We start from the raw sequence: 24,894 nt of genomic DNA, 5'->3' as shown, positions 1-24,894 counted from the left end.
TCCCGCGAATGCCGGGAATTGTGGTCTCCGTGGGACGCGAGTTGTGAGACGGCCCAAGGGGCCGCAGGGTATGCTGGGACCGCTAGCCCTTCCGGCGCGCCTCAAGACTTCGGGTCCTGTCACCCCGGGCGGATGCCCAAAGACTCCGCCTTCCCAGGAGCCCCTGCGGCCAGGCGCGAAGATGGCGGCGGCGACGGCCGGGCGCTCCTGAAGCAGCAGTTATGGAGCTTCCCTCAGGGCCGGGGCCGGAGCGGCTCTTTGACTCGCACCGGTAAGAGACCCGGCGGGAAGAGACCTATCCCTGCGTCCTCTCGGCCTTCGGCGCCCGACCACTTCGCCTCTCGCCCCCAGGCTCCCGGGTGACTGCTTCCTGCTGCTCGCGCTGCTGCTCTACGCGCCGGTCGGGTTCTGCCTCCTCGTCCTGCGCCTCTTTCTCGGGATTCACGTCTTCCTGGTCAGCTGCGCGCTGCCAGACAGCGTCCTTCGCAGGTTCCGACGCGGGCGTTTGGGGAGTGTCAAAGCTGGGCCTGGCCCGAGGCCACACAGTCACCACCGCCTGTGTCCCCAGGTTCGTAGTGCGGACCATGTGTGCGGTGCTGGGGCTCGTGGCCCGGCAGGAGGACTCCGGACTCCGGGATCACAGTGTCAGGGTCCTCATTTCCAACCACGTGACACCTTTCGACCACAACATAGTCAATTTGCTCACCACCTGTAGCACCGTGAGTGAGAGCGAGGCCGAGAGCGCCACGGGGCGGTTCCCTGGGGTCCAGCTGAAGGCACCCCTGTCCCCACTCGCGTTCCCCATGGAGGATACTGAGCCTTACCCCTAACCCCGATCCTCTACCCCACATGTCAGTTTTTTTCATTTTCCTCAATTTTTTTCTTCTTGCTTTCTCTTCTCCTGGTTCCCAGCCTCTACTTAATAGTCCCCCCAGCTTTGTGTGCTGGTCTCGGGGCTTCATGGAGATGGATGGGCGGGGGGAGTTGGTGGAGTCACTCAAGAGATTCTGTGCTTCCACGAGGCTTCCCCCCACTCCTCTGCTGCTATTCCCTGAGGAAGAGGCCACCAATGGCCGGGAGGGGCTCCTGCGCTTCAGGTGGGTTTAGCACAGGTATCGGGTGCCAACTGGGTAGGTGGTCGAGCTTGTGGGCCCTTGAGTTTTTACAACCTTCTTCGGCCCTTAGCCCCCAACATCTCTAGTTCATTTCCTTTCTGTCCACTTTTAGTTCTTTCTCCTGAATGCCTTCTTTCTTCAATTGTGTGCTTGTAGAGTTTGACAGTTGCCTGTTTTAAGGCACCTATGATCTGCTGACTAGCCTGGCTGGATTCCCATCCTACTTTCTCCTTCCTCTTCTAGTTCCTGGCCATTTTCTATCCAAGATGTGGTACAGCCTCTTACCCTGCAAGTTCAGAGACCCTTGGTCTCTGTGGTGAGTGTGTGTTGAACAAGGAATCTCTGGGGCTTGGAGGGGAAGTTTCCCATCCCTGGCCCTGGCTTAGGCCTCACTTCATGCCCTCCCCTCAGACGGTGTCAGACGCCTCCTGGGTCTCAGAACTGCTGTGGTCACTTTTCGTCCCTTTCACGGTGTATCAAGTAAGGTATTATTAACTGCCCTCACATTTTGGTTGCTGGGGAGAGGCTCACCTCAAGGTCAAGGAATTAGTGGCCTCTGCCCTGTCCATTTGTAGATCTTTATATCAGAGTTCTACCACAGAAGCAACACAAAGTATTTACAGTATTTACTATTTTTCCACCCTCACCATGCAAAGAGGTACCAAAGCGGGGAATGGTGACAGCCTCTACCCTGGGTGCCCACAACATAGCCCTGGATTGTTTTTTTTGCAGGTGGCTTCGTCCCGTTCATCGCCAGCTAGGGGAAGCGAATGAGGAGTTTGCACTCCGTGTACAACAGGTGGTCGGGTGCACACGCAGGGTGGAGGTGGGGTCCCTACTTAGGAGGAGAGGGAGGAAACCTTGAGATCTTGACACTTTCAGTCTTCCAATTCTCCCTAGCTGGTGGCCAAGGAATTGGGCCAGACAGGGACACGGCTCACTCCAGCTGACAAAGCAGAACACATGAAGCGACAAAGACACCCCAGATTGCGCCCCCAGTCAGGTATGTGGTTTCTATACATTACAGCTTTGGAGTTTTTTATTTTTCACCCTACTGTGATTCCTCCCCTTTTCCTGTGCTAGTTAGCCTCTCCTAGTTCTCTACTTACCAGAATTTCTTTTTTTTTCTTTTTCCACAGCCCAGTCTTCTTTCCCTCCCTCCCCTGGTCCTTCTCCTGATGTGCAACTGGCAACTCTGGCTCAGAGAGTTAAGGAAGTTTTGCCCCATGTGCCATTGGGTGTCATCCAGAGAGACCTGGGTATGGGAAAGGGTGGCCCCACACCGGGAGATTGGGCACAGGGAGGAAAAGTGGGTTGTGAAGGAAGAAAGTGAGCAAGGAGTGGACTCCCTTCTCTTTTCTCCTCAGCCAAGACTGGCTGTGTAGACTTGACTATCACTAATCTGCTTGAGGGAGCCGTAGCTTTCATGCCTGAAGACATCACCAAGGGAACTCAGTCCCTACCCACAGCCTCTGCCCCCAAGGTGAGACCCAGGAAATGGTCAGATCCAAGTCTTGCGGTGAGTTGGGGGCAGGCTACATACTCCCTTATCCCTGACCTTTCTTTTTTGATCCTGAGACCCTAGCATAGTGCCTCTCTTGCAAAGTAGGCATTCGATGCGTGTTTAATGATGATGACTCCGCAAGCCCTCTGACATTGTGATCACCTCAGTTCCCCAGCTCTGGCCCGGTGACCCCTCAGCCAACAGCCCTAACATTTGCCAAGTCTTCCTGGGCCCGGCAGGAGAGCCTGCAGGAGCGCAAGCAAGCACTATATGAATACGCAAGAAGGTGAGGGGGTTAGAGGGCAATGAATAGGTTGGGGCAAATTGGAGAATGGAATTATGGAGCTACTATGGCAAAGCCTGAATAATGTCTCTCCCTATGTCCCACAGGAGATTCACAGAGAGACGAGCCCAGGAGGCTGACTGAGCTCAAAGGAACAGGATGGCACCCAGAGCCGCAGGACGGAGACTGGGGGCAGCCCTCACCCAACTCACAACAGGCTGGATGGGTGGGTGGTAAAAAGGGAAGGATGAGGCTCCCCCAATATCACATTAAATTCATGGTTTTCATTCAAGGCGTATGTTGTCTCTCTGGGTCTCAAAAGCCCTGTGAGTGGGTTCCTTATTCCTTGGCTTGGGGGGATGGGGGTGAGAGTCTTCTTGTATATTTGAAGGGGGTAGTCAGACTGCAACTGTCTAAAATCAACTCCTCATGCCAAGCGATGAGTGATAAATTAAGGAAGTGTAACTGAACTGAAGACCCAGCTTGGGTGATCAGCCCAGGTTTTGGACGAAGCTGCTGCAAAACTACAAGTCCCAGCATGCCTTTCACAAGCACACTACACATCATCTGTAGAATTCACACATGCTCAGTGTGGTGGCTGGAGCCTGTTTTCCATAGGTTCCTGACTAGGTTAAATAAGGTGGAGCAAATAGCCCCACCCCAAAAGCAGGCTTCAGGATTTGAAGTTTGAGCCTAGCCCTGAGGTAGAGCCGGAATTTACCTTTGTACTTACACGGTCAGGGTTGGTGGTGACTACGTGGGTCTGGAGCTGGCTTCCGTCCTGACACGTCCTAGAGCTGCAAGCAGGTTTGAATCCAGGATCACTTGGACTGCTGTTCCTCTCCCCACCCCCTATATTCTTTATCCTTTTCCCTTCAGGACTTTCCCACAGGTTACTAGGTCTCACATAATTTCTACTGCCCTTGAGGACCCCTGCCTAAGTAAGATTTCTACTACCTGCCGACAGTACTAGTATTAGGTAGGTTTCTACTACCTGACTATAGGGACTGTCGACTAACTCTCAGTAGCCCCTTGTCAAAATGCCTAGCACTGTTTCCTGGCAGGAAATGCTGGGAAGGGTGGGCCCCAGAGTATGATCAACTGAAGGTAGAGGTTAAGGATCAGGGCTGAGGTGGGAAGATGGTGTCAGTCACCAAATATGACCTTACTGACTGCTCTGCCTTCTGCAGGTCCTGCCAGAGAGCCACCATGGCCTCTCAGCCTCTCAGGCTGGCAGAAGAGTATGGCCCAAGTCCTGGGGAATCTGAACTGGCTGTGAACCCCTTTGATGGGCTTCCCTTCTCTTCCCGCTACTATGAGCTGCTGGAGCAGCGCCACACCTTGCCCATCTGGGCTGCTCGCTTTACCTTCTTGGAGCAGTTGGAGAGTAACCCCACTGGAGTGGTGCTGGTGTCTGGGGAGCCTGGTTCTGGCAAGAGCACCCAGGTGTGGTGGGGGTTGTAGGGGCAGGCTGATTCTGGGAGTGGACAAAGGGAGGAGCTAGGGAATTGGCCTTTCCCTGGGCACGGTGGGTACTGGGCTTCGTGGGGTCATGAGGAAGGTGAACAAAGAGAGATGGGATGGGTTAGGCTGGCCCAGGAGGCTGGTGAAAGACCAGGGGACTCCCCAGATATAGAAAGATTAAAGTGGCCATAGTTCCCTGAGCACTTCTGACTGAAGTCCTACATCTTCGTCACTGGTTGTCCTTCCCTACTTCTATCCCAGATCCCTCAGTGGTGTGCAGAGTTTGTGCTGGCCAGAGGGTTCCAGAAAGGACAGGTTACTGTCACGCAGCCCTACCCTCTTGCAGCCCGGAGCCTGGCTCTGCGGGTTGCTGATGAGATGGACCTGACCCTGGGTCATGAAGTTGGATACAGCATCCCCCAGGAGGACTGCACAGGGCCCAACACCCTGCTCAGGTGGGGGCCTCTGCAGGCCTTACCCAAATCTAATTCCCCTACTCCGTAGAAACAAACCCATTCCTCTGGCATCTCACCATACCCTCCCTCAGCCCAACTCACTCTTTTTTATTTTATTTTGGAGACAGGGTCTCACTCTGTCACCCAGGCTGGAGTGCAGTGGTGCAATCACAACTCACTGCAGCCTCAACCTCCCGGGCTCAAGTGATCCTCCCACCTCAGCCTCCCAAGTAATTGGGATGACAGGCGCATACCACCACGCCTGGCTAATTTTTATATTTTTTGCCATGTTGCCCAGGCTGGTCTCAAACTCCTGGGCTCAAGTGATCCACCCACCTCGGTCTCCCAAAGTATAAAGCATGAGCCACCGCGCCTGACTCCCACTCACTCTAAATTGTGTGTGGTACAATGGCTAAATTAAGCCCTTGAATCCCAGCCAGGGCCTCAGACATTCAGCCTAACTCTTATCAGAAAAATGTCACTTCCCAGTTGGAGTATACCTTGTGAACAAAGTGTTCTCAGTGGGGTTGTGGGGTCACAGTTATGGGTCCACAGGCTCAGGAAGTCACAGCATATTTTTCTGACCTTCAATATCAAAATCTACGTCCCTTGGGGAGAAGTTCCCCTGAGCTTGTGTGGCTGGTCAGTGTCCACACTGATTCCTCTGCCCACTACCAATGTCAACAGGTTCTGCTGGGACAGGCTGCTTCTGCAGGAGGTGGCCTCAACCCGGGGCACTGGAGTCTGGGGCGTGCTGGTACTAGATGAGGCTCAGGAGCGGTCGGTGGCATCAGATTCACTCCAGGGGCTACTGCAAGATGCCAGGCTGGAAAACCTTCCGGGGGACCTCAGAGTGGTTGTGGTTACTGACCCAGCCCTTGAACCTAAGCTCCGAGCTTTCTGGGGCAATCCTCCTATTGTGCGTATACCCAGAGAGGCTGGTGAGAGACCTTCCCCCATCTACCGGGACACCATCCCCCCTGATCGAGTGGAAGCTGCCTGCCAAGCAGTGCTTGAGTTGTGTCGGAAGGAGGCTCCAGGAGATGTGCTAGTGTACCTGCCCAGTGAGGAGGTAAAAAAAAAAAAAAAAGCCTGCAAAAGGAGGTACTCATCATCTTCTAGTCCTAGGGAATGGGAATGGGAGCAATGCCTGTTAGGAACAGTAGAGTTGCAGTATTTACTCTCCCCTGGGGTCCCAGAGAAAAACTTGAGGATTTCAGAGTAAAGAGGTTTACCACTCACATTTTTATTCCCTTTAATGCAGAGATTTGTGATTCAGTGAACCCCTGAAATTATAAAATCTTCAACTTTATGAGTATTTGCATTTTCTCAGAGTGAAGGGTCATAACTTTCAACAGTCTTTCAAAGGGATCTGTGACCCCAAAAAGGTGAGAACTGCCCTAATGTCCCACCCTTCTCCTCAGGAAATTTCCCTCTGCTGTGAATCCTTGTCCAGGGAGGTAGAGTCCCTGCCTCTCCAAAGGCTTCCACCACGAGTACTGCCCCTTCACCCAGACTGTGGACAAGCCGTTCAGGCTGTATATGAGGACATGGATGCCCGAAAGGTTGTGGTCACTCACTGGCTGGCTGACTTCTCCTTCTCCCTCCCTTCCATCCAACATGTCATCGACTCAGGACTGGAGCTCCGAAGTGTGAGTGAGAGAGAGATGGCGGTGGGGTAGTAAAGACAGAAATGGCCCACTCTGATCTGTCTTGGCCTTGGTTGGGGCACGGGCAACAGGTTTACAATCCTAGGATCCGAGCAGAATTCCAAGTGTTGAGGCCAATCAGCAAGTGTCAGGCAGAGGCAAGACGACTGCGAGCAAGAGGGTTCCCACCAGGTAAGAGCCTTTGCCCTCACTGAAATAAAAAACCCAAGAGTCACCAACATGCAAGCCCTGAGAAATCTACAGTGGTCTTTCCCAGGTCTTTTTCCCCTCAGGATCCTGCCTCTGCCTGTATCCTAAGTCCTTCTTAGAACTAGAAGCTCCACCATTGCCCCAACCCAGGGTGTGTGAGGAGAATCTGAGCTCCCTGGTGTTACTACTAAAAAGGAGACAGATTGCAGAGCCAGGGGAGTGTCACTTCCTGGACCAGCCTGGTGAGTACCTCTCCTGCCCAAGTATTGCGATCTGACCACCCAGTTCTGAACTTTCACATCCTGTAAGCCCTGTTTCCTCACCAGCTCCAGAAGCATTGATGCAAGCACTGGAAGATTTAGACTATCTGGCAGCCCTGGATGATGATGGGGACCTGTCAGATCTGGGCGTCATACTATCAGAATTCCCTCTGGCCCCTGAGCTGGCCAAAGCCCTGCTGGCCTCATGCGAGTTTGACTGTGTGGACGAGATGCTCACCCTGGCTGCCATGCTCACAGGTATAAATCCCTGCGGTAAATCTGTAGCTCTTGCAGCCACTTCAGCCCTTCCCCTTGGGTTTTGGTGCTCCTGAGGCTAGCCCTTTCCTCTCTGCTCCAGTTGCCACCCCTCACAATGCCTAAAGAACCAGGCTTAGTCACCTATCTCCCTCTTGTCTCTTTAGCCTTTTTTCTCTGCTGGTTCTTGCCCCCAGCATGCTTAAATCTCTCCTAATCTGTTATTGCTAAAACTCACACACTCCTCTTCCTCAACCCTATCCTCCCCTTCAGCTATGCAGCATGATTTCTATCCTATTCTAACTGGTGTATTGCTCACCTACTGCACTCCAGCTTCAGGTCTACCATGCCAGTGAAACAGCTTTCAACTCACCAGTGACCTCCCAGGTACCTAATCCAGTGGATACTTTTGAGCCCTTATTCATGACCTTCTTTTATACTTGAAATTGCTGACCGCTTCACCTTGAAACTGCCTCCTCCCTAGGCCTCTGTAATGCTGCTCCTCATGGTTTTCATCCTACATCTCTGGCCATCCCCTTTATCTTTTCCTTGAGCTCTTTGTCCTCTTGTTATCCCTTGTAAATTGGTCCTAAGGGTTCTATTCTTGCCTCTTTTGTCTTCTATTCCCTGAACTCTCTGAGCAAGTTTATCCACAACCATGGTTTGAAGTTCTACCTTTAGCCTTAACATTTCCAAACCTTGTGCCTTGTATCTCTCACCCAATACCATTCTTCTGAATCTGAGAGACAGAGAAAGAGAGAGAGATGGAGAGAGGGATGGGGAGAGGGGGAGAGAGGGAGAGACAGAGAGAGAGCATACCCCAACTCCTGATGGACATTTCTTTTTTTCCTTTTCTTTTTTCTTTTTTTTTTTTTTTTGAGACAAAGTCTCACTCTGTCACCCAGGCTGGAGTGCAATGGCATGATCTCGGCTCACTGCAAACTTTGTCTGCCAGGTTCAAGCAATTCTCGTGCCTCAGCCTCCCAAGTAGCTGGGACTACAGGCATGCACCACCACACCCAGCTGATTCTTGTATTTTTAGTAGAGTCGGGATTTCACCATGTTGGCCAGGCTGGTCTCAAAGTCCTGACCTCAGGTGATCCACCCACCTCACCCTCCCAAACTGCTGGGATTACAGCCCTGAGCCTTGGCGCCCAGCCCAGATGGACATTTCTACCAGAATAGTTAACAGTACCTCAGCTCAGAACTGAACTCGAATGCTCTATTAAACCACTCCCTCGCCACTGTCACCACAAAATCTTTTCCTCTCTCTAGAGTCTCAGATTCAGATAATACTATTATCCTGCTGCTCTGCCACCATCACTCTAGACCAGTCTTTCTCCAGGTTATTTCACTTTTATCTTGTAAAAGTAAATATATATTCATCTGCCCTTCTCCATATTCACTTCCAGTGAATATGGTAGGCAGGATCTGCCAATGGTAGGTCCTCCTCATTGCTCAGCTGGATTTCCTCAGTAACCTCCTAACTACTAATGTGAACTTTTTCAGACACATGGACTCTCTTACTTAAAAACTCTTCTTCAGCCAGGGATGGTGGCTTGTGCCTGTAATCTCAGCACTTTGGGAGGCTGAGATGGGAGGATCACATGAGGTCAGGTGTTTGAGACCAACCTGGGCAACATAGTGAGACCCTGTCTCTATAAAAACAAAAAATTAGTCGGGTGTGGTGGCATGTACCTGTAGTCTCAGCTACTGAAGAGACTGAGGTAGGAGGATCATGTAAGCCTGGGAGGTTGAGGCTGCAGTGGGCCATGATCACGCCATTTCACTCTAGCCTGGGCAAGATAGTGAGACCCTGTCTCAAACAAACAACAACAACAAAAAAAACACAACTCTTCCTCTACAGCTACTCTTTACCTTGAAGATAGTTCCTTTCCTCAGTACTCCAGGGTCTCATGACCTTACCTATACCTACCTCTTCAGCTTTATCTCCTGCCATTCTGCAACATGTCATTTCATTCCCTCCACCCATCCCAGATGGCTTGCAGTTCCCCAAATATGCTATGTTATTAACTTATGTGCTATGCTGTTGCCACAGTCTAAAACATACTCCCTGCCCCTACTCCACTCTGCTAATTCCTACTCAAATTTCAAATACTAACCCAAGGGTCCTCATCCTTTTCTGTTACATCACTCACATCCTCACCACCTAAAGCCTTGATTAGTTATCCTCCTCTTTGTTTCCACAGTACCATATACAAACACCTATCATGCTTATCAAGTCTGCTTACCTGTTAGTCTCTCCCACCAGACTTGAAGCTCCTTGATGGCAGAGATTGTATTTCATTTGTTTATCCTCAACGTTTAATAAAGTGCATAACACCTAGAAGTTATCTATGTCTTTTGAATAAAGTTCCCAAAGGGACACTTCGGCCTTTTCAGCATTCCACCTTTACTACTATCCCTTCCCATTTCCCAAATGGCAGATTCTACCTTCCGCTCTTCTGCCTCCAGCTGCCCCTGGGTTTACCCGTCCTCCACTCAGTGCAGAAGAAGCTGCCCTGCGTCGGGCCCTGGAACACACAGATGGTGACCACAGTTCTCTGATCCAGGTGTATGAAGCCTTTATACAAAGTGAGCTCTGCATCCTCTTATAGAATCCCAGATTGTCCAAAGAGGGGAAATGTTATGCAGCCAGCTGACAGATCTCTATGCTCAGAAAGAGGAGGACCTTTGGCTAAGGGTTGGGTTATTTCAGGGGTCTCAAGGACTTTAGTTTAGCTGGTCCCTTTCTTCTCCTAGGTGGAGCAGATGAGGCTTGGTGCCAGGCTCGAGGTCTGAATTGGGCAGCACTGTGCCAAGCCCATAAACTTCGGACAGAGCTCCTAGAACTCATGCAACGAATTGAACTTCCCTTGTCCCTACCAGCCTTTGGCTCTGAGCAGAATCGCAGAGACCTTCAGAAAGCACTGGTGTCAGGATACTTTCTCAAGGTTAGAGGAAAGGGTGGGGGTGAGGATGATCAAAGGAGCAAAAGGCAAAGAGAACAAATATTGGTAAGCCACTTTGAAATCAGGGTCCAGGTGGCCATTCAAAAGATTCTTTAGATCCAGAAAGGACTTTTCCCTTGAGGATTTGGGGCACAAGGGGCTATGGAAAATGCCATGAGGTATAGTAGAGACCAGACAACACCTAGAGGTAATGCTATACTTTTAATACTCTCACCACCCTTACTCTTTCTCAGTCCCCTTTTCTTTTTTTCTACTGTCTGCGTCTTCCCTTTTATTTATTCCATCAATATTTTTGCCTTTCAATAAGGTGGCCAGAGACACAGATGGGACTGGAAATTACCTACTCCTAACCCATAAGCATGTGGCCCAGCTCTCCTCATACTGCTGCTACCGAAGTCGTAGAGCTCCTGCCAGACCCCCACCGTGGGTGCTCTACCACAATTTCACCATATCCAAAGACAACTGCCTTTCCATTGTTTCTGAGATTGAACCACAGATGTGAGTTCCCTGACATCCTCCTACACTGCCTATTCCTCTCCCTGGGGCCAAAATTATGGCTGGGGAGTTAGAGAGACAGAAGAAGGGATCTTAGTGGTTAGTAAAAACATGATCTGAAGAGAAAGGAATTGTGGAAGGGCTGGTAAGAAGTTTAAAAGTCTGCATCATAAGAGAAGATGCACTTTTGGTGACCTAGGCAGGAGGAGTGCTTGAGGCTAAGAGTTTGAAACCACCCTGTGCAACATACTGAGACCCTGTCTCTACAAAAATTATTTTAAAAAGATTAGCTGGGTGTGGTAATGTGCACCTGTAGTCCCAGCTACTTCGGAGATTGAGGTGGGAGGATTACTTGAGCTCAGGAGTCTAAGGCTACAGTGAGTTATGATGATGCCACTGAACTCCAGCCCAGGCAATAGAGCAAGACCCTGTCTCTAAAAAGAGAGAAACAGAGAAAGAGAAGATGCAGATCATCTAATTATGACTCTCTCTATTAGGCTGGTGGAATTGGCCCCTCCATACTTCCTGAGTAACTTGCCTCCCAGTGAGAGCAGAGACCTCCTGAACCAGCTAAGGGAAGGAATGGCAGATTCTTCAGCAGGGAGCGAATCATCCTCAGTCCAGGAGTTCAGAGATCCCTGTGTCCTGCAGTGACCTGCCTGCCTATGGAATGGAGCTGGGTTCATCTCATCACATTAGATTCTCCCTCAGGGTGGCACCAAAGCACCCAGACAGATTTAGAAGCCCAAAGTTTAGGGTTAAATATAAACCCTGGAAAGTGAGTCCCAAGAAATGGTAGGCTGGGAATGGAGAGAATGGGGTAAACCACAGTCTACATAGGGAAGGACTCTTTCCTTAGCCTTCTCTTATTGATTGGAGAGGGACTGACATGCTCCCCATTCTCTCAACTTTGCCAAACCCATTCTTGTAATCCCTTGTGGTCTATAAAAGATTTTTCTATGGTGCCAGTTTTTAGTTTGGTCCTGCAGTGCCATATACAACATCCATAAATCAGCGATGATACTACAGTAAAGAACCAGGGCCAGCTCCTCCAACTATAGTTTGCAGCCTCTTCCCATCTCCAGTCAGGCCTTCATTCTATGATCAACATAGTTGTCACTAGCACAGGCATGAGTTGTCTGGCTACGGTTGGTCTCTAGCCTGGCCTCTCTTCCCTCTGTCACAGTGCACCAGTCTCCAGGGGACAAAGGATTGGGGTGCTAGAGGAATCAGAGAAATTCTTCCCTTCCTCATACAACTTAAATCCAATTCCTTTTTAAGGCTAATGCAACCATCCCCTAACTAGACTTTCTATTAACAAGCTTCCCAGCAGCCCAGACACACCGACAAGCTGAAGTCTTTCTAACAACTTCAGAGACATCATGCTTTCCTTTCTTTCTTCCTAGGTTCTCCTCCTTCCCTTCCCCTTTTCTGCCCTCGAATTTTTTTTTTTTTTTTTTTTTTTTTTTTTTTTTTTTTTTTTTAAGATGAAGTCTTGCTTTGTCACCCAGGCTGGAGTGCAGTGGTGTGATCTCGGCTTACTGCAACCTCCACCTCCCAGGTTCAAGCGATTCTCCTGCCTCAGCCCCCCGAGTAGCTGGGACTACAGGCACATGCCACCATGCCCGGCTAATTTTTGTATTTTTAGTAGAGAGGGGGTTTCACCGTGTTAGCCAGGATGGTCTTGATCTCCTGACCTCGTGATCCTCCCACGTCAGCCCAAAGTGCTGGAATTATAGGCGTGAGCCACCGTGCCCGGCCTGCCCTTGGACTATTGACTTAGGTATTCTCCATCATCTTGCACATTGCAAACGTGGTTGTCGAATTTGGTGGAAAGGTTTAGTCCTTAGAACTCGGCTTTTCTCCTCAGAGTGCCCTCCCTCAGAGATTCTATCTGTTCTCTTTCATTCTATCTAGGTCCACCTCTATGTGGATGTCAGTTGATCTCCCTCAAAGGCACTTCTCCAGGATTTATTTTCTCTAGGTATAACATTTAGTTTTGCCTGTATAGTTAATCTTGCTCCAATCTTCCCAATTTCCCTTTCATCATCCACAGCACCACTGATTTCCTGATGCTGCACATTTCCAGTCTTGGAATTACCTTTGATTCTTCTTAAGCTTGTCACTTCCAAATTATTTTCAAAATTCTCTTCACCCTAACTCCACTGGGCCCATTAACTTTGTCCACTGTTTCCTCCTCTCCCTTCTCTGTCCCTATGTGACACCAGAGCCAGATTTTCTTTCTAGATTTTCTCTTTCGTTGGGTGTGTAAGTATCCTACTCGCCTCCTGCCCAGGCGTGTTGCCAGAGGATGTTGCCAGCAGGCTGAACACACATGACAACGTGAGGCTCAAAGTCAGGAAGGAATCCTTAGCGATTATTTTACAGTTGAGGGATGAGATGCCCGGGGTGGACAACCCTCTGGTTCCGGTCACAATCAGCCAGCCTCTCGCGCTCCGGCACCCCCTCCATGACTTCGCAGTGGTAGATGTCTTCCTTCCTTCACACCTTTGGTACGGACCCAGCCTGCACCGCGCGCAATGCCGCTAGCGCCCCGCAGAGCCCCAGCTCCCGACCACCCGCCGGAGAATTCCGAGTCCCTCAGGAAAGCAGCTCCCATTGGCCAGCCCGGCCCCCTCCCCGCACCTCATTGGCTACTGTCCTGCAGGTCCCGCCCTCTCGGCGCCTCAGGTTCCAGCGGCGGCTTAACTGCAGTGAAGTGAAAAATGGCGGGAAGGGCCGCCTCTGAGCGGACCGTGCATCTGCGCAACGCTGGCTTGGGAGTCGGCCGGTGGTGGGGGAGCCCTCGACGACAGCCTCAAGGCCTGCCGCTCCTCACGCGCCCGGCTGCCACCAGACCATGTGCTCAGGCAGCCGCGCGCTCCACCGCTCCGGGCCCGGCGCTCCACGCCGATCGGACGGGCGTCGCTCACACCACCGAGGCGAGCCCGGACACGGAAGCCACTTTGTTGTCCTCGGCCCAGGGCTGCAGGTTCTGCAGCGCGAAGAGCGACGAGTTGTGCAGGCAGAGAGGGTCCGGAGGCAGCGGCGGCCGCAGCGGCCGTGGCAACGCGTCCTGCTGCAGGTGCAGGAGCAGCCGGCCCGCGCGGTGCCGCTCGGCCTCGCGCTCCTCCGCCGTCTGGCGCCTGGGGAAGGGAGACGCGGGGTCAGCGGGGTCGCCCGCCGCCTCGCTTCTCACCAGGCCCGGCCTGGGGACACCGTCCGCCCTCGCCCGCGCCGCGCCTCACCGCCACTTGGTGCGTCGGTTCTGGAACCACGTTTTGACCTGTGCGTCGGTCATGCGCAAGGCCTTGGCCAATGCCGCCCTCTCCGCCGAGGCCAGGTACTTCTGGCGCAGGAAGCGCCGCTCCAGTTCCAGCACCTGTGAGCGGGAGAAGGACGTGCGCGGCTTCTTCCTTTTCGGAGGGGTCCGGTTTTGGTAGGGGTGGCCTATGCGGCGCGTCCCAGAGAAGGGCGAGAGCGCAGCTACCGGGAGGAAGAAAGAGCAGGGCAGGGTTTGCAGGGTGGCCCGAGGTGCCACTAAGAAGGCCGCGCCGCTGTCCAGGCCGCAGAGCTGCCGCGCCCTGCCCTTACCCGGATCCTAAGCATCAGCTGAGCCCTATAGCCAAGAAAGGCCCTTCCCCTGGGATGCTAGGGAGGCGTCCCCTGTAACTTTACCCTCCCCTCCCCGCGCCTGGACAGTGGGACTGCAAAGGAGGGCGCGGGCACCGACGGCAGCTCCCTCCCCATCGCCTCTCGGAGGCAGGACCCAGAGATTCGAGTTGGGGGAGGATCCCCTGGGAGGATCTAGTGGGAGGTTTGAAAGGGGTCCTTGAGTTGGAGCAGAAAGCTAAGAGATGAGGAGACGGGGTCAGAGTCGGGCGTGACACTGGAGGGGTCAGACAACCTCACCCGTGAGCCGGTCCTTGGCAAAGCGGCGGCCGCTGTCCATCCAGGGGAAGGTGAGTCCCGCTAGGCCTCCGGCGCCGCCCAAACCCGAGGGCCCAGGCACTGCAGGCGCCCCCGCCGCGGGCGGCGGCACAGGCAGCGGGCGGTGCGCAGGGACGCGGATCACGCCGCCCGGGCCCACTCCGGAGCTGCCGGGCAGCGGGGCCAGTGAGCCAGCGGGACCGTAGCCCGAGGCTCCGTGGTATCCACCCGAGAACGCCCCACTCTCCCCATGACCCTGGCCCCCGCGACCCGGACCTAGGCCGCCCCCAGGGGTTTCGGGGCCGCTCAGGATCTGATCGATGCCGAAGCTGATTGGCTCGTGGTGTGGGAGGTTGTGTGGACCCAGCATCCCCGGCTCCATCGGCCCGGGCCGAGAAGAACCGCCGGAGGTTCGGTGGTTGGGGAGGATGCCTCAGGCAGCTCCAGAAGCCCGGCGGCGGTGCGCTCCGGACAGTGGCCTCAGGGGCCCGCGGGGCTGGCCAAGGCAGGGCGCCGGGGTCCCCAGAACAGCAGCATCCCTGTGCACCCGGAGCAGCCGCGCCCCTGCCAGCAGCTGCTGGGCGTCCGCGCAGGGACTTGCATCCCGGGGGAGCACGGCCGGCTGGGGCCCCTGGAGCTTTCTTGCTGGCTCTCAAGCGCAAATAGACGCTGGGCTGCCGGGGCCGCTGCCCAAGTCCCGGGTGGAGAGGGTTGGCCAGCTCCGGCTGGGGCAGTGACTGACGGATCGGCCCGGGTGGGTAGTGGGGGCTGGGGGTAGGGCAGGGGCGGGGCCCAGCAGTTAAAGGGGAAGGGACGCCTGTTTGCGCCAAGCGCAGGGGGAAGGCTGGCTGGTGGAGATGTGCGGGGCGGGGGCCAGGGGGCCAGGGTGTTAGGAACCAGGCTCAGCGCGGGAGGGGCCAGAGCATGGGCCGCTGAGTCAGCGGAGATGCTCACCGCGCCTCCATCCTTGCTGGCCTCAGCCTTTGGGTTGCCTCCGCCTCACCGGCTTCCTCCGCAGGTGCCTCCTCCCCCAGCCCCCACTCTTCGCCTCTCGATGGATCCTGCTGGCTAACTCCGGGATTCGTTGTGGTCCCCGCCTAAGTGCCCTCGAAGACCAAATCTCGTTGTGGTTTCCTGGCTGCGTAAGAAGCGGCTGGGGAACGGCGCCCGGTGAGCTGGAGGCCCAGGAAGAGAACAGGTGTGGGAAGGGGACGGCAGGGGCTAAGGGCGGGGAACGGCCGCTTTGGGCCGACGACCGTGGTGCACCTTCCGGCCTCTCCTGCAGGTCCCCCGCAGCCCTGTTCATGCGCACCGGTAATTGATGTCCCGTGTTTCTTAGAATTTCGATTTTCCGAAATCCGTGTAAACTGGACCATGGCTCAACCCCGGCCAAATCAGGCCGGTGGGTTCTTGGGGCTGGCGCTCTACCCCGGACCCCAAGTGCAGGGAGTCCCCAGTGCAGGACTCTGCCCCCCCATTCTGTGCCTAGGAAGTCTGTTCTCACACTCTTCCTCCTCAACGGCGGGAGGGCGAAATCTCGCCACAAGGGACACGTGGGACCACACTGAGGCCTTGGTTGGATCCTGGCCGCCTTGTTTCCCATAAACATTTTACCCCACCCAAAATCAGAAAATGGCCTGGAGCTGTCAGAGAAGGGAGGTGGGGAAAGACCCAAGCCGCTTGGTGACCCTGTGACCTCTGGCCGTGGATCCAGGAGCTGGGAGTGTGTGAACTCTGCGTCCTTCCCGGGGATGGGACCCCCGCTGGACTGGCCCCTGAGCCTTAGACCCGCCCCCGCCGCCGCCCTGCCCGGTGCAGGCCGCCGTAATCGGGTTAGCTGGGCCGGAATTACATTACCTTCTCCGGCCCGCCCCGGCCCCCGGGGGGGCCCTGGCGCCTCTGAGCCGGTGAGACTGGGCTCAGAGAGGGGGGCGCTTCTACCATCCTGCGGTGGCGATGGCGGGTGGGCACCAAGGAGCAGCTCAGCCTACCTCTGACACGTGGTAGCCAAAGGACCTTACTCTGCTGTGCCAGCCCTCTACCCTCGTCCCCAGCCCACTCCGCTGTTCAGCTCCATCCTGCTGGTTTCCCGTGTGAACCGAAATGCCTTGGAAGTCTAGTAGCTGGATCTCCCTGGGAGCACTGATCTTCAAACTGATTCTTCAGGATCCCCTGGGAAAGACTTTGCCCCCTCCTTTCTCCCCAGCAGATGGGCCGGCAGCCTGGTGCCTGGGGCAGGGTGAGGGAGTCTTTTCTCCCCTGGGAACCAGGAATGATATTTGGGCATCTGGGCAGGAAGATGAAGAGAAAGAAGAGTGAGCTCTGTCCACCAGCCCTACCAGCCCTCCAGTGTTCTCCGAAGCCTTATGTCTAGAGGAGGTGAACCATAAATGGGACAGAGGGCAGTAGGGGGGAACAGTGTCAACCTGGTGGGCGCAGTGGCTCACGCCTGTAACCCCAGCACTTTGGGGGACCGAGGCCGCGGTGGGGGGGGATCACGAGGTCAGGAGATTGAGACCATCCTGGTTAACACGGTGAAACCCCGTCTCTACTGAAAATACAAAAATTAGCCGGGCGTGGTGGTAGGTGCCTGTAGTCCCAGCTACTTGGGAGGCTGAGGCAGGAGAATGGCATGAACCCAGGAGGTGGAGCTTGCACTGAGGCGAGATCGTTCCACTGCACTCTAGCCTGGGCGACAGAGCAAGACTCTGTCTCAAAAAAAAAAAAAGTGTCAACCTCCCCCATCTTGACCACCTCTACTATCCAATTTGTCCAGCCCCTCCTCAGCCCTGCTCACAGCCTGTTCTGAAAGAGGATGGGGGCTCCTACCAATTCAGCAGATGTATTTTCATCTTGATGGAGAAGACAAACAACATTATCACCTCCCATCCCTTTACAGAAACCTATGCACTTTTCTCAGCAGTTGAGAGGGCTACAAGGAAGCATGAACCTGTTTAGTCCAAATCTTCAGGCCGGGAGCAGTGACTCACACCTGTAATCCCAGCACTTTGGAAGGCCAAGAGGGGGCAGATCACCTGATGTCAGGAGTTCAAGACAGACCAGCCTGGCCAACATGGTGAAACCCTGTCTCTACTAAAAATACAAAAAAATTAGCTGGGCATGGTGGCAGGCACCTATAATCCCAGCTACTGGGGAGGCTGAGGCAGGCGAATCACTTGAATCCGGGAGGCAGAGGTTTCAGTGAGCCGAGATCACTACTGCATTCCAATCTGGGGTGACAGCAAGACTCCATCTCAAAAAAAAAAAAATCTTCCTTGATAGCAAGGGCTGGATTCCCCCAGATGGGAACAGGGAACCTAGGAAGACAGCAAAGAAATATAATCTCTGAATGGGGGGCTGGTGTGCAGGTTAGAAGTTTGCTAGTCCCTTTCTCTGCTCTGAAGGGTGAGTCTGGGGGCAGGGGGGCAGGGTAACCAGTGTGTCTCCAGCCAACCTAAATAAATCCTTGAATGAGTCAGTGAGTGAATCAACAAATGAAAAAAAAGGCAACATCATGCAGACCCGTACACACACCCCTGCCTTTTGAGTTCAGCACAGATGGTACTGCCACCCAGAGACTGTCCAACTAATCATTTAAGAATGGTCACAAACTCAGTAGTTCATACAAGTCTTCTGGGGAGTTTTAAAAATATTTTAGTGCCCCACTTCAAGAACAGATGGTATCCAGTTATGTCACTCAGACCACAGTCCTAGGACTTTCTCTTTTTTTAAGAGACAGAGTCTCACTATGATGCCCAGGCTGGCTGACTGGCCTCAAACTCCTGGGCTCAAACAATCCTCCCACCTTGACCTCCTGAGTATCTAGAGTTACAGGTGTGTGCCACCACCCCAACCTGGCTTGAAATGTCCTTTCTTGCCTCCTTGAATCTGATTCACAGGGAAAGGATTGTTCCTGCTGGTTTATGTTGAAGATAGAGGTGCTGGAATGAGTGCCCCCTCAAACACACTGCTTTGGATCTGTCTCACCATGTCCTGTGTGTCCGTGGCTCTCATCAACTTAGTCTTTCCTATGCCTCAACTGTCTCAGATCTTTATTATCTGGACAAAATCTTGGCCTGAGTCTTCAAAAGAGATCATGTTTTTCCTTTCCTTTTTACTTCATGCGTACTGCCTCCATTTCATCATGATTTATTCTTAACTCAGTGCAAGCTGCCTTCATTATAGTAACCCTTTCTCAGAGAGCTCCAGTGTTCAGTATCCCTCCTCCAGGACTTCCCTGACATGTTTTACTTTGTTGGTCATCAATTATTTTTTGAAGTGTCCCTTCTTTTTGCTTCTGTAATATCTTATTCCACATCTTTGGACTTTCGTAGTCACTGCTTACGTTTTTCTTCCACTGATTTGGCTTTTTCCACTGAAGACTGTGAGGATTCTTCAGAGCTCACACTTAAGCTTTCTTTTTTCTTTTTTTTTAAGACATGGGATTTCACTCTGTTGCTCAGGCTGGAGTGCAGTAGCACGATCATAGTTCACTGCTGCCTCAACCTCCCAGGCTCAAGCAGTCTTCCCACCTCAGCCTCCCAAGTAGCTGGGACTACAGGTATGCGCCACCATGCCAGGCTAATTTTTGTACTTTTTGTAGAGACGGAGTCCCACCATGTTGCCCAGGCTGGTCTCCAACTCCTGGGCTCAAGTATCCACCCACCTCAGCCTCCCAAAGTGCTGGAATTACAGGCGTGAGCCACTGCGCCAGGCCTTAAACTTTCTTTATCTCTACATCTGCTCAAGTTCCACCCATTCCAAAAGTCCCAACTCTCATATCCAGTCAGATAACTCTGAGACCTCCATCCCTGGTTCGTTCTGACACTTCAGCCCCACCACTCACTCTTCTAGCCTTCTAAAAAGCTCCCCCTGCTTCCCTGCAGCCACCTAAGTCCAGCAGGCTGGAAGACATGCTTCCCTCCAAAGCTCTTCTTTCACCCTCTTACCCAGGCCTACCAAGCCAGGTTCCTGGCTACTTCCTCCTATTATACTTTCCTTTGAAATGTTTCAGATACAGCCCTTCCTTTCCATTGCCATTGCTAAAACCCTAATTGAGGCTGTCATCACCACCACTTGGATTCATTCATGTATTCATCCAGAAAATTTTTATTGAACACCAACTATGCAGCTGGCACTGGAGCTGTATCTGTGAACACAACAGAGGAAAAACATCCTTGCCACTGAGAAGCTTATAGTCTAGTGGAAAAGGCAGATGAAAAACCAGGAAATATGTTTTCTAGAAAATGTTTTCTGAAAATAACTAGAAAATATTTATAATATATATTAGAAACGTATATTAAATAATAATAAATGCTAAGAATGCTAATAAATGCTAACCAAAAAAAAAGCAAGGAAGTGAAAGGGTGGGTGAGTTGTTATTCATCTAGAGTGATTACAGAAGCCTCATGAGTAAAGACCTGAAAGAAGGGGGGAGCCATTTTGGATACCTAAGCATTTCAAGTTGGGGACACAGTGGAAGGATATCCTGGTGTATCTGAAGAGACTATGCAGGCCCTTGCACACCACTGTAAGACTTTGACTTTTATTCTGATTGAAAAGGGAAGCTCTCAACAGGTTTTAAACAGTAAAAAAGAAACAACCTAATTTTTCAACTTTATTTTTAATAGCTTTCTTGAGGTATAATGGACATATAAACTGCAGATATTTGAAGTGTACAGTTTAAGTTTTGACATATGTATATACCCATGAAACCAACATCACCATAAAAATAATAAACACATCTACATCTCAAAAATTGTCCTTTGTCCTTTGTGTTTCATATTTTATCAGAATCACTAGCTCTGAGAAACATAGCACTGAGCTGTTATGTTGAGAACACGCGAAGGGGGGACTCAAGGAAAACAGTCAAGAAGACACTACAGAGGATAGTGACTTGGACCAGGGAAGTAGGTAAACAGTGGCTGTAATGAATAGTTGATTAATCACTAATCTCAAAACTTCTTGCTGCATATTCACTCCAATTCCCTCTGAAGAGAAATGAACAAAAATGTCACTTTCACAGGATAACCTCCTCCCTTCAAAGAAGTCCGCTAGCTCCCAATTGCCCTCAGGCTAAAAATCGCAACTCTTTAAGGCCCTGCTTTTTCTATTACCACTCTCAAATCTACATCTTGACCTTCCTGTCCTCTGGTCATTCCCCTCCACGTCCTTCCTATTTCAGCACACTTCCACCCCCTCCCCCAAGTCTAAATTGTGCCCAAAGTCCCACTTTCTCCAGAAAGCCTTTTTGAGGTCTCCATTGGAATCTCTCCCTTCTCGAATCTCCAGTTACATTTGATGTTAATACCTCAAAGGAAATGTATCCCTTTTTAAGTACCCAGGGCTGGCGGTGTAGAGCTCTCGAGCATCCCGCGTAATCCCCAAGTGCGAGGCTGGGCCTATGCTACTACAGGCGCTCGCTGCCTAAGCCTGTCTGTGTGTGGCAGTGTCCTAGTCGTCCTCCCCTCCTCCTTCGGCATCTGCTCTGCATTAGTCTGTCCCAGGCCTCCGCAGGCGCCGATGATTAAATCATCATCATTAACCAGGGCCTGCCCCCCCATCCCCGGCAGCAGGGGGAGAATGGGGGGATAAGATCACTACCAAGTCCCTGGGGGTCTCTCCCTCCCCATCCCCCGGCACCCTCTCCGAGACTCTGCAAAGCCCGAGAAACTCCCTCCGTGGAGCGGGGAGAAGGCCCGCCATCTGGATGAAGCTCCGCTCCGCGGACGCCGACAGGGCGGCATTACGAGGAGAGGACCCAGGAGGGGCTTCTTCAGCAGGGTAGTCGTCACAGAAGACCGAAGACCCTGAGCGGGTAGCAGGCACAAGACTGCCGGGCCTTTGGGGGTAGGAGGGGGCAGTCTTTCGCAGGCTCCAAAAGTTAGTCTTGAGGTCGCTTAGGGTCTATTATGATGAGTTCTACAGGAGGCTGAAGAGATAGGACCCTTCCCTATGCCCCCCCACCACTCCTTAATTACGGATTGAGGAGGGGAGGGGTCGGTGGGGCTCAGGTGAGCACACGGGGAGAAAGGAACGTGGGCGGGGCCTTACAGAGGGTGAGCGAATCCGAAAAGACCTAGAACCTCGTTGCTGGGAGACAAGTCCCGCCCTGCAGGCGGCACCGGAAGTGGCAGGCTGGGATCAGCCTTTAAGATGGCGTCTCCTCAGGGGGGCCAGATTGCGATCGCGATGAGGCTTCGGAACCAGCTCCAGTCAGTGTACAAGATGGACCCGCTACGGAACGAGGTGCAAGGGCGGCAGGGTTACTGCTGTGGTCGGCCAGCGGTGCGAACTGGGGCGGGCTAAAGGACGGGCGGTGGCTGGCCGGGCGCCCAGTGCGCCTGCGCAGAGACAGAGTACCCAGTGCGCCTGCGTGATTGCGATCGGGTTGCCAAACTCCGCTTAGGACGCCTGCGCATTGTGTCGCCGACGTTGTGTAGTCTCCCCTGGGAAAGGAGGGTCAGGCGAGTCCACGTGAGGGAAGCCCCCGCTGTGCGCGGAGCCCTCTGCTGGGCGGAGGGGGAGTGCCAGCCCCCTGGAGCTCATCCCCGGCTGATGGCGCAGGACGCGGGGCTTGGCCGTGGAGTGTGATGAAGGAGGCGACCCCCAGAGTGGGAAGGCGCACGGGTTGGGGGCTGAGGGTGGATGGTTGGTGACGGAGGGTGTATATTCAGGAGGAAGTTCGAGTGAAGATCAAAGACTTGAATGAACACATTGTTTGCTGCCTATGCGCCGGCTACTTCGTGGATGCCACCACCATCACAGAGTGTCTTCATACTTGTGAGTGCCTTGGAGACTGCCTAGTTCTTCCAGTCCCTAGTCTTCACCAAGCCGACTGCCAGCTTCTGTGCGGCCTGCCCCACGAATCCAGGCACCCCACCCAGCCCATGAATCCAGTTTCCAGAGGGCCTGAGAATCTGCTTTTCTTTTCCTGCAGTCTGCAAGAGTTGTATTGTGAAGTACCTCCAAACTAGCAAGTACTGCCCCATGTGCAACATTAAGATCCATGAGACACAGCCACTGCTCAACCTCAAACTGGACCGGGTCATGCAGGACATCGTGTACAAGCTGGTGCCTGGCTTGCAAGACAGTGAGTGACCAACCTGACTTTGAGGGGCTTCTTGAGGACTAATTGCTGAGTGGCAGCTTGAGGTGACAGGGGCTTTGGTAGGAATCATGTAGGCAGAAGGCCAAAGATGAGGGAAGGACAAAGAGTGAGGAGGGGCTAATACTTTATTCTCATATTTCACCTTCTTCTAGGTGAAGAGAAACGGATTCGGGAATTCTACCAGTCCCGAGGTTTGGACCGGGTCACCCAGCCCAGTGGAGAAGGTATGTCCTTGGCCGTGGGAGAGTAAAGCCCCCAGAGCATTCTTCTTGCCCAGTTTTGCTCTCTGGGGAAAGAGGAGTATGGAATGTGTGCCACCAGCCACCTCACTACCCTATCTTTCTCAGAGCCAGCACTGAGCAACCTTGGCCTCCCCTTCAGCAGCTTTGACCACTCTAAAGCCCACTACTATCGCTATGATGAGCAGCTGAACCTGTGCCTGGAGCGGCTGAGGTAGGAGAAGGTCAGGGGTTGCAGAAGGTGACAGTGCCAATGACCCAGAGCCAGGGAGGGTATGGGGGAGAGGCCGAGCAGTGAGTGAGTGCCTATCCCCTTGAAGAGAGTATTTCATGGCTCTGGGTGGGGGAGAGGAGGAAAGATAGGGTTCCCTAACCTGTGTCCATTTCCCCCCAGTTCTGGCAAAGACAAGAATAAAAGCGTCCTGCAGGTGAGAAGGGCTGAGGGGAGGGCCTCTCTAAGGAGACTCACCTCCCATGGCCCTTCCCTCACACACCTTGCCCTCTTCCCTCCCCTCCCTGCTCCCAGAACAAGTATGTCCGATGTTCTGTTAGAGCTGAGGTACGCCATCTCCGGAGGGTCCTGTGTCACCGCTTGATGCTAAACCCTCAGCATGTGAGTAGTCTCACAGTTGGTTTCTTGGAGGGGAGAAGGGGCTAAGAAAGGAGGGACAGAGTCTAGGGTGGACCAGGGTAGTTTTTGACGTGCCAGAAAGTTCCTAAAATTATACCCCCATCTCCCTCCTAGGTGCAGCTCCTTTTTGACAATGAAGTTCTCCCTGATCACATGACAATGAAGCAGATATGGCTCTCCCGCTGGTTCGGCAAGGTAAGCCAGGCCACCCTCCCTGGCTTCACCCCCCTTCAGACTCCCCCCAACCAACCCACAGTCCCCAGGGGAAGGGTGGGCTGAGGGGCCCTTTGGATAATATAATAATACTCCCTACTGACTACTACTTTCTCATTCTCTCCTTAGCCATCCCCTTTGCTTTTACAATACAGTGTGAAAGAGAAGAGGAGGTAGGGGCCAAGCCCCCACCCCATCCCACTCCCCTTCCCTCCCCAGATATTTATGTGAAATGAACTGCAGCTTTATTTTTTGAAATAAAAACTTTTAAAAAGCACCTCTCTTCCTTATTCTTCCTGCCTCACACTCATGCTGTGTCCTGCCTTCTTCAAAAATCCTGAGTTTCATTGTGAAGAAGGACCTGTGCTCTATGGCCATGGGCGCTCAATGTCTTGCCAAAGGAGAAGGGTAGAGGATCCCTATATGTGTGAAACCAGGCCTCCCACACCACTCTTTTTGGTGATGGGAAGCCTTCCTCGAGGGGAGCTCTCAGCTGTCCTTGTATGCTGCAGCATACAGTGTGAGTGCGGGCCTCTTAGGAGATGTCCTAATTCAGCGGTGGTGAGAAGGCTGGAGTTGGACAGTGGCTGCTGCAGGATTGAACAAGTGAGATATTTTAAAGAAAAATCCAAAGAATTGTGTTATAGTTTTATAACTTGGGGGATGGGGACAAAAAGGAGAAGTCTAAAAAACAAATGGGGTGGGGCCACAGGGATTGTCAGAAGTGGATGCTTGGCTGTCCATACAGAATTCAACAAGTACTTGGGGATCAAGACTAGAAGTCAGGATGGGGAATAAGTAGCTGAGGAGGAGAGGGAGCTGATGTGGAGGACAGCAAGGGCAACTTCAAGGAACAAGAGGGAAGCCGCAAGGCACCAGCTCCATTAATTGAGCAAACATTCCTTGTCTGTATGCCATGCCAGGGTCCTTGTTCTATGGTCCTCTCAGTGGGGTAGCTAGAAACTTGCCCAACTGCGACACGAACAGACAGAGGCCAAAGCAGAGTTCCGGCCTGCTGCCAAATCTGGGACAAACTGTATGGAGGCGCAGCATGTGTAGCCAGAACCCGAGTTAAAACCTAGGTCCCACCCTGGCTGGTCTGACTTCAC

General features: G+C 52.9%; 4 protein-coding genes across 11 annotated transcripts; 3 read left to right on the top strand and 1 right to left on the bottom strand.

Annotated features, from left to right (window-relative positions):
• Positions 1–132: 132 nt before the first annotated feature.
• Positions 133–3,194, top strand: AUP1 (AUP1 lipid droplet regulating VLDL assembly factor). 7 transcript variants are annotated; one of them, XR_005243427.2, is made up of 12 exons: positions 169–271; positions 352–489; positions 569–719; positions 913–1,097; positions 1,359–1,431; positions 1,527–1,600; positions 1,848–1,914; positions 2,016–2,118; positions 2,255–2,374; positions 2,483–2,598; positions 2,725–2,905; positions 3,010–3,194. XR_005243427.2 is itself a non-coding variant. In XM_007970110.3 (12 exons), the coding sequence occupies exons 1-12, from the start codon at positions 222–224 to the stop codon at positions 3,044–3,046; spliced, it is 1,233 nt and encodes a 410-aa protein (XP_007968301.1). In that variant the 5' UTR covers positions 169–221; the 3' UTR covers positions 3,047–3,194. The 7 variants fall into 7 exon arrangements, 5 of the variants coding, with proteins under 5 accessions (XP_007968302.1, XP_007968301.1, XP_007968300.1 ...); XR_012095389.1 differs by having other exon boundaries at positions 2,483–2,634; XM_007970110.3 differs by having other exon boundaries at positions 2,787–2,905.
• Positions 3,195–3,298: 104 nt separating this feature from the next.
• DQX1 (DEAQ-box RNA dependent ATPase 1) lies at positions 3,299–12,096 on the top strand. 2 transcript variants are annotated; one of them, XM_007970108.3, is made up of 11 exons: positions 3,299–4,348; positions 4,628–4,821; positions 5,509–5,893; positions 6,246–6,473; positions 6,563–6,662; positions 6,764–6,922; positions 7,007–7,198; positions 9,671–9,790; positions 9,959–10,149; positions 10,475–10,665; positions 11,160–12,096. In XM_007970108.3, exons 1-11 carry the CDS (start codon positions 4,043–4,045, stop codon positions 11,314–11,316), a joined length of 2,223 nt encoding a protein of 740 aa, XP_007968299.3. In that variant the 5' UTR covers positions 3,299–4,042; the 3' UTR covers positions 11,317–12,096. The 2 variants fall into 2 exon arrangements, with proteins under 2 accessions (XP_007968299.3, XP_072879207.1); XM_073023106.1 differs by lacking the exon at positions 11,160–12,096 and having other exon boundaries at positions 3,299–3,881; positions 4,093–4,348; positions 9,959–10,494.
• A 104-nt stretch (positions 12,097–12,200) lies between these two features.
• Positions 12,201–15,331, bottom strand: TLX2 (T cell leukemia homeobox 2). The gene is made up of 3 exons (XM_007970105.3): positions 14,575–15,331; positions 13,911–14,148; positions 12,201–13,808 (listed from the first exon to the last, which is right to left on the bottom strand). The coding sequence occupies exons 1-3, from the start codon at positions 14,972–14,974 to the stop codon at positions 13,592–13,594; spliced, it is 855 nt and encodes a 284-aa protein (XP_007968296.1). The 5' UTR covers positions 14,975–15,331; the 3' UTR covers positions 12,201–13,591.
• Positions 15,332–21,116: 5,785 nt separating this feature from the next.
• Positions 21,117–24,062, top strand: PCGF1 (polycomb group ring finger 1). Its single transcript, XM_007970131.3, has 9 exons — positions 21,117–21,840; positions 22,269–22,374; positions 22,532–22,684; positions 22,855–22,926; positions 23,050–23,155; positions 23,336–23,369; positions 23,468–23,554; positions 23,687–23,767; positions 23,915–24,062. The coding sequence occupies exons 1-9, from the start codon at positions 21,748–21,750 to the stop codon at positions 23,960–23,962; spliced, it is 780 nt and encodes a 259-aa protein (XP_007968322.1). The 5' UTR covers positions 21,117–21,747; the 3' UTR covers positions 23,963–24,062.
• Positions 24,063–24,894: the final 832 nt, after the last annotated feature.

The sequence above is a fragment of the Chlorocebus sabaeus genome, chromosome 14, assembly GCF_047675955.1.
Source record: "Chlorocebus sabaeus isolate Y175 chromosome 14, mChlSab1.0.hap1, whole genome shotgun sequence".
In the NCBI taxonomy this organism is placed as follows: domain Eukaryota; kingdom Metazoa; phylum Chordata; class Mammalia; order Primates; family Cercopithecidae; genus Chlorocebus; species Chlorocebus sabaeus.
This window is presented reverse-complemented; position numbering and strand designations above follow the sequence as displayed.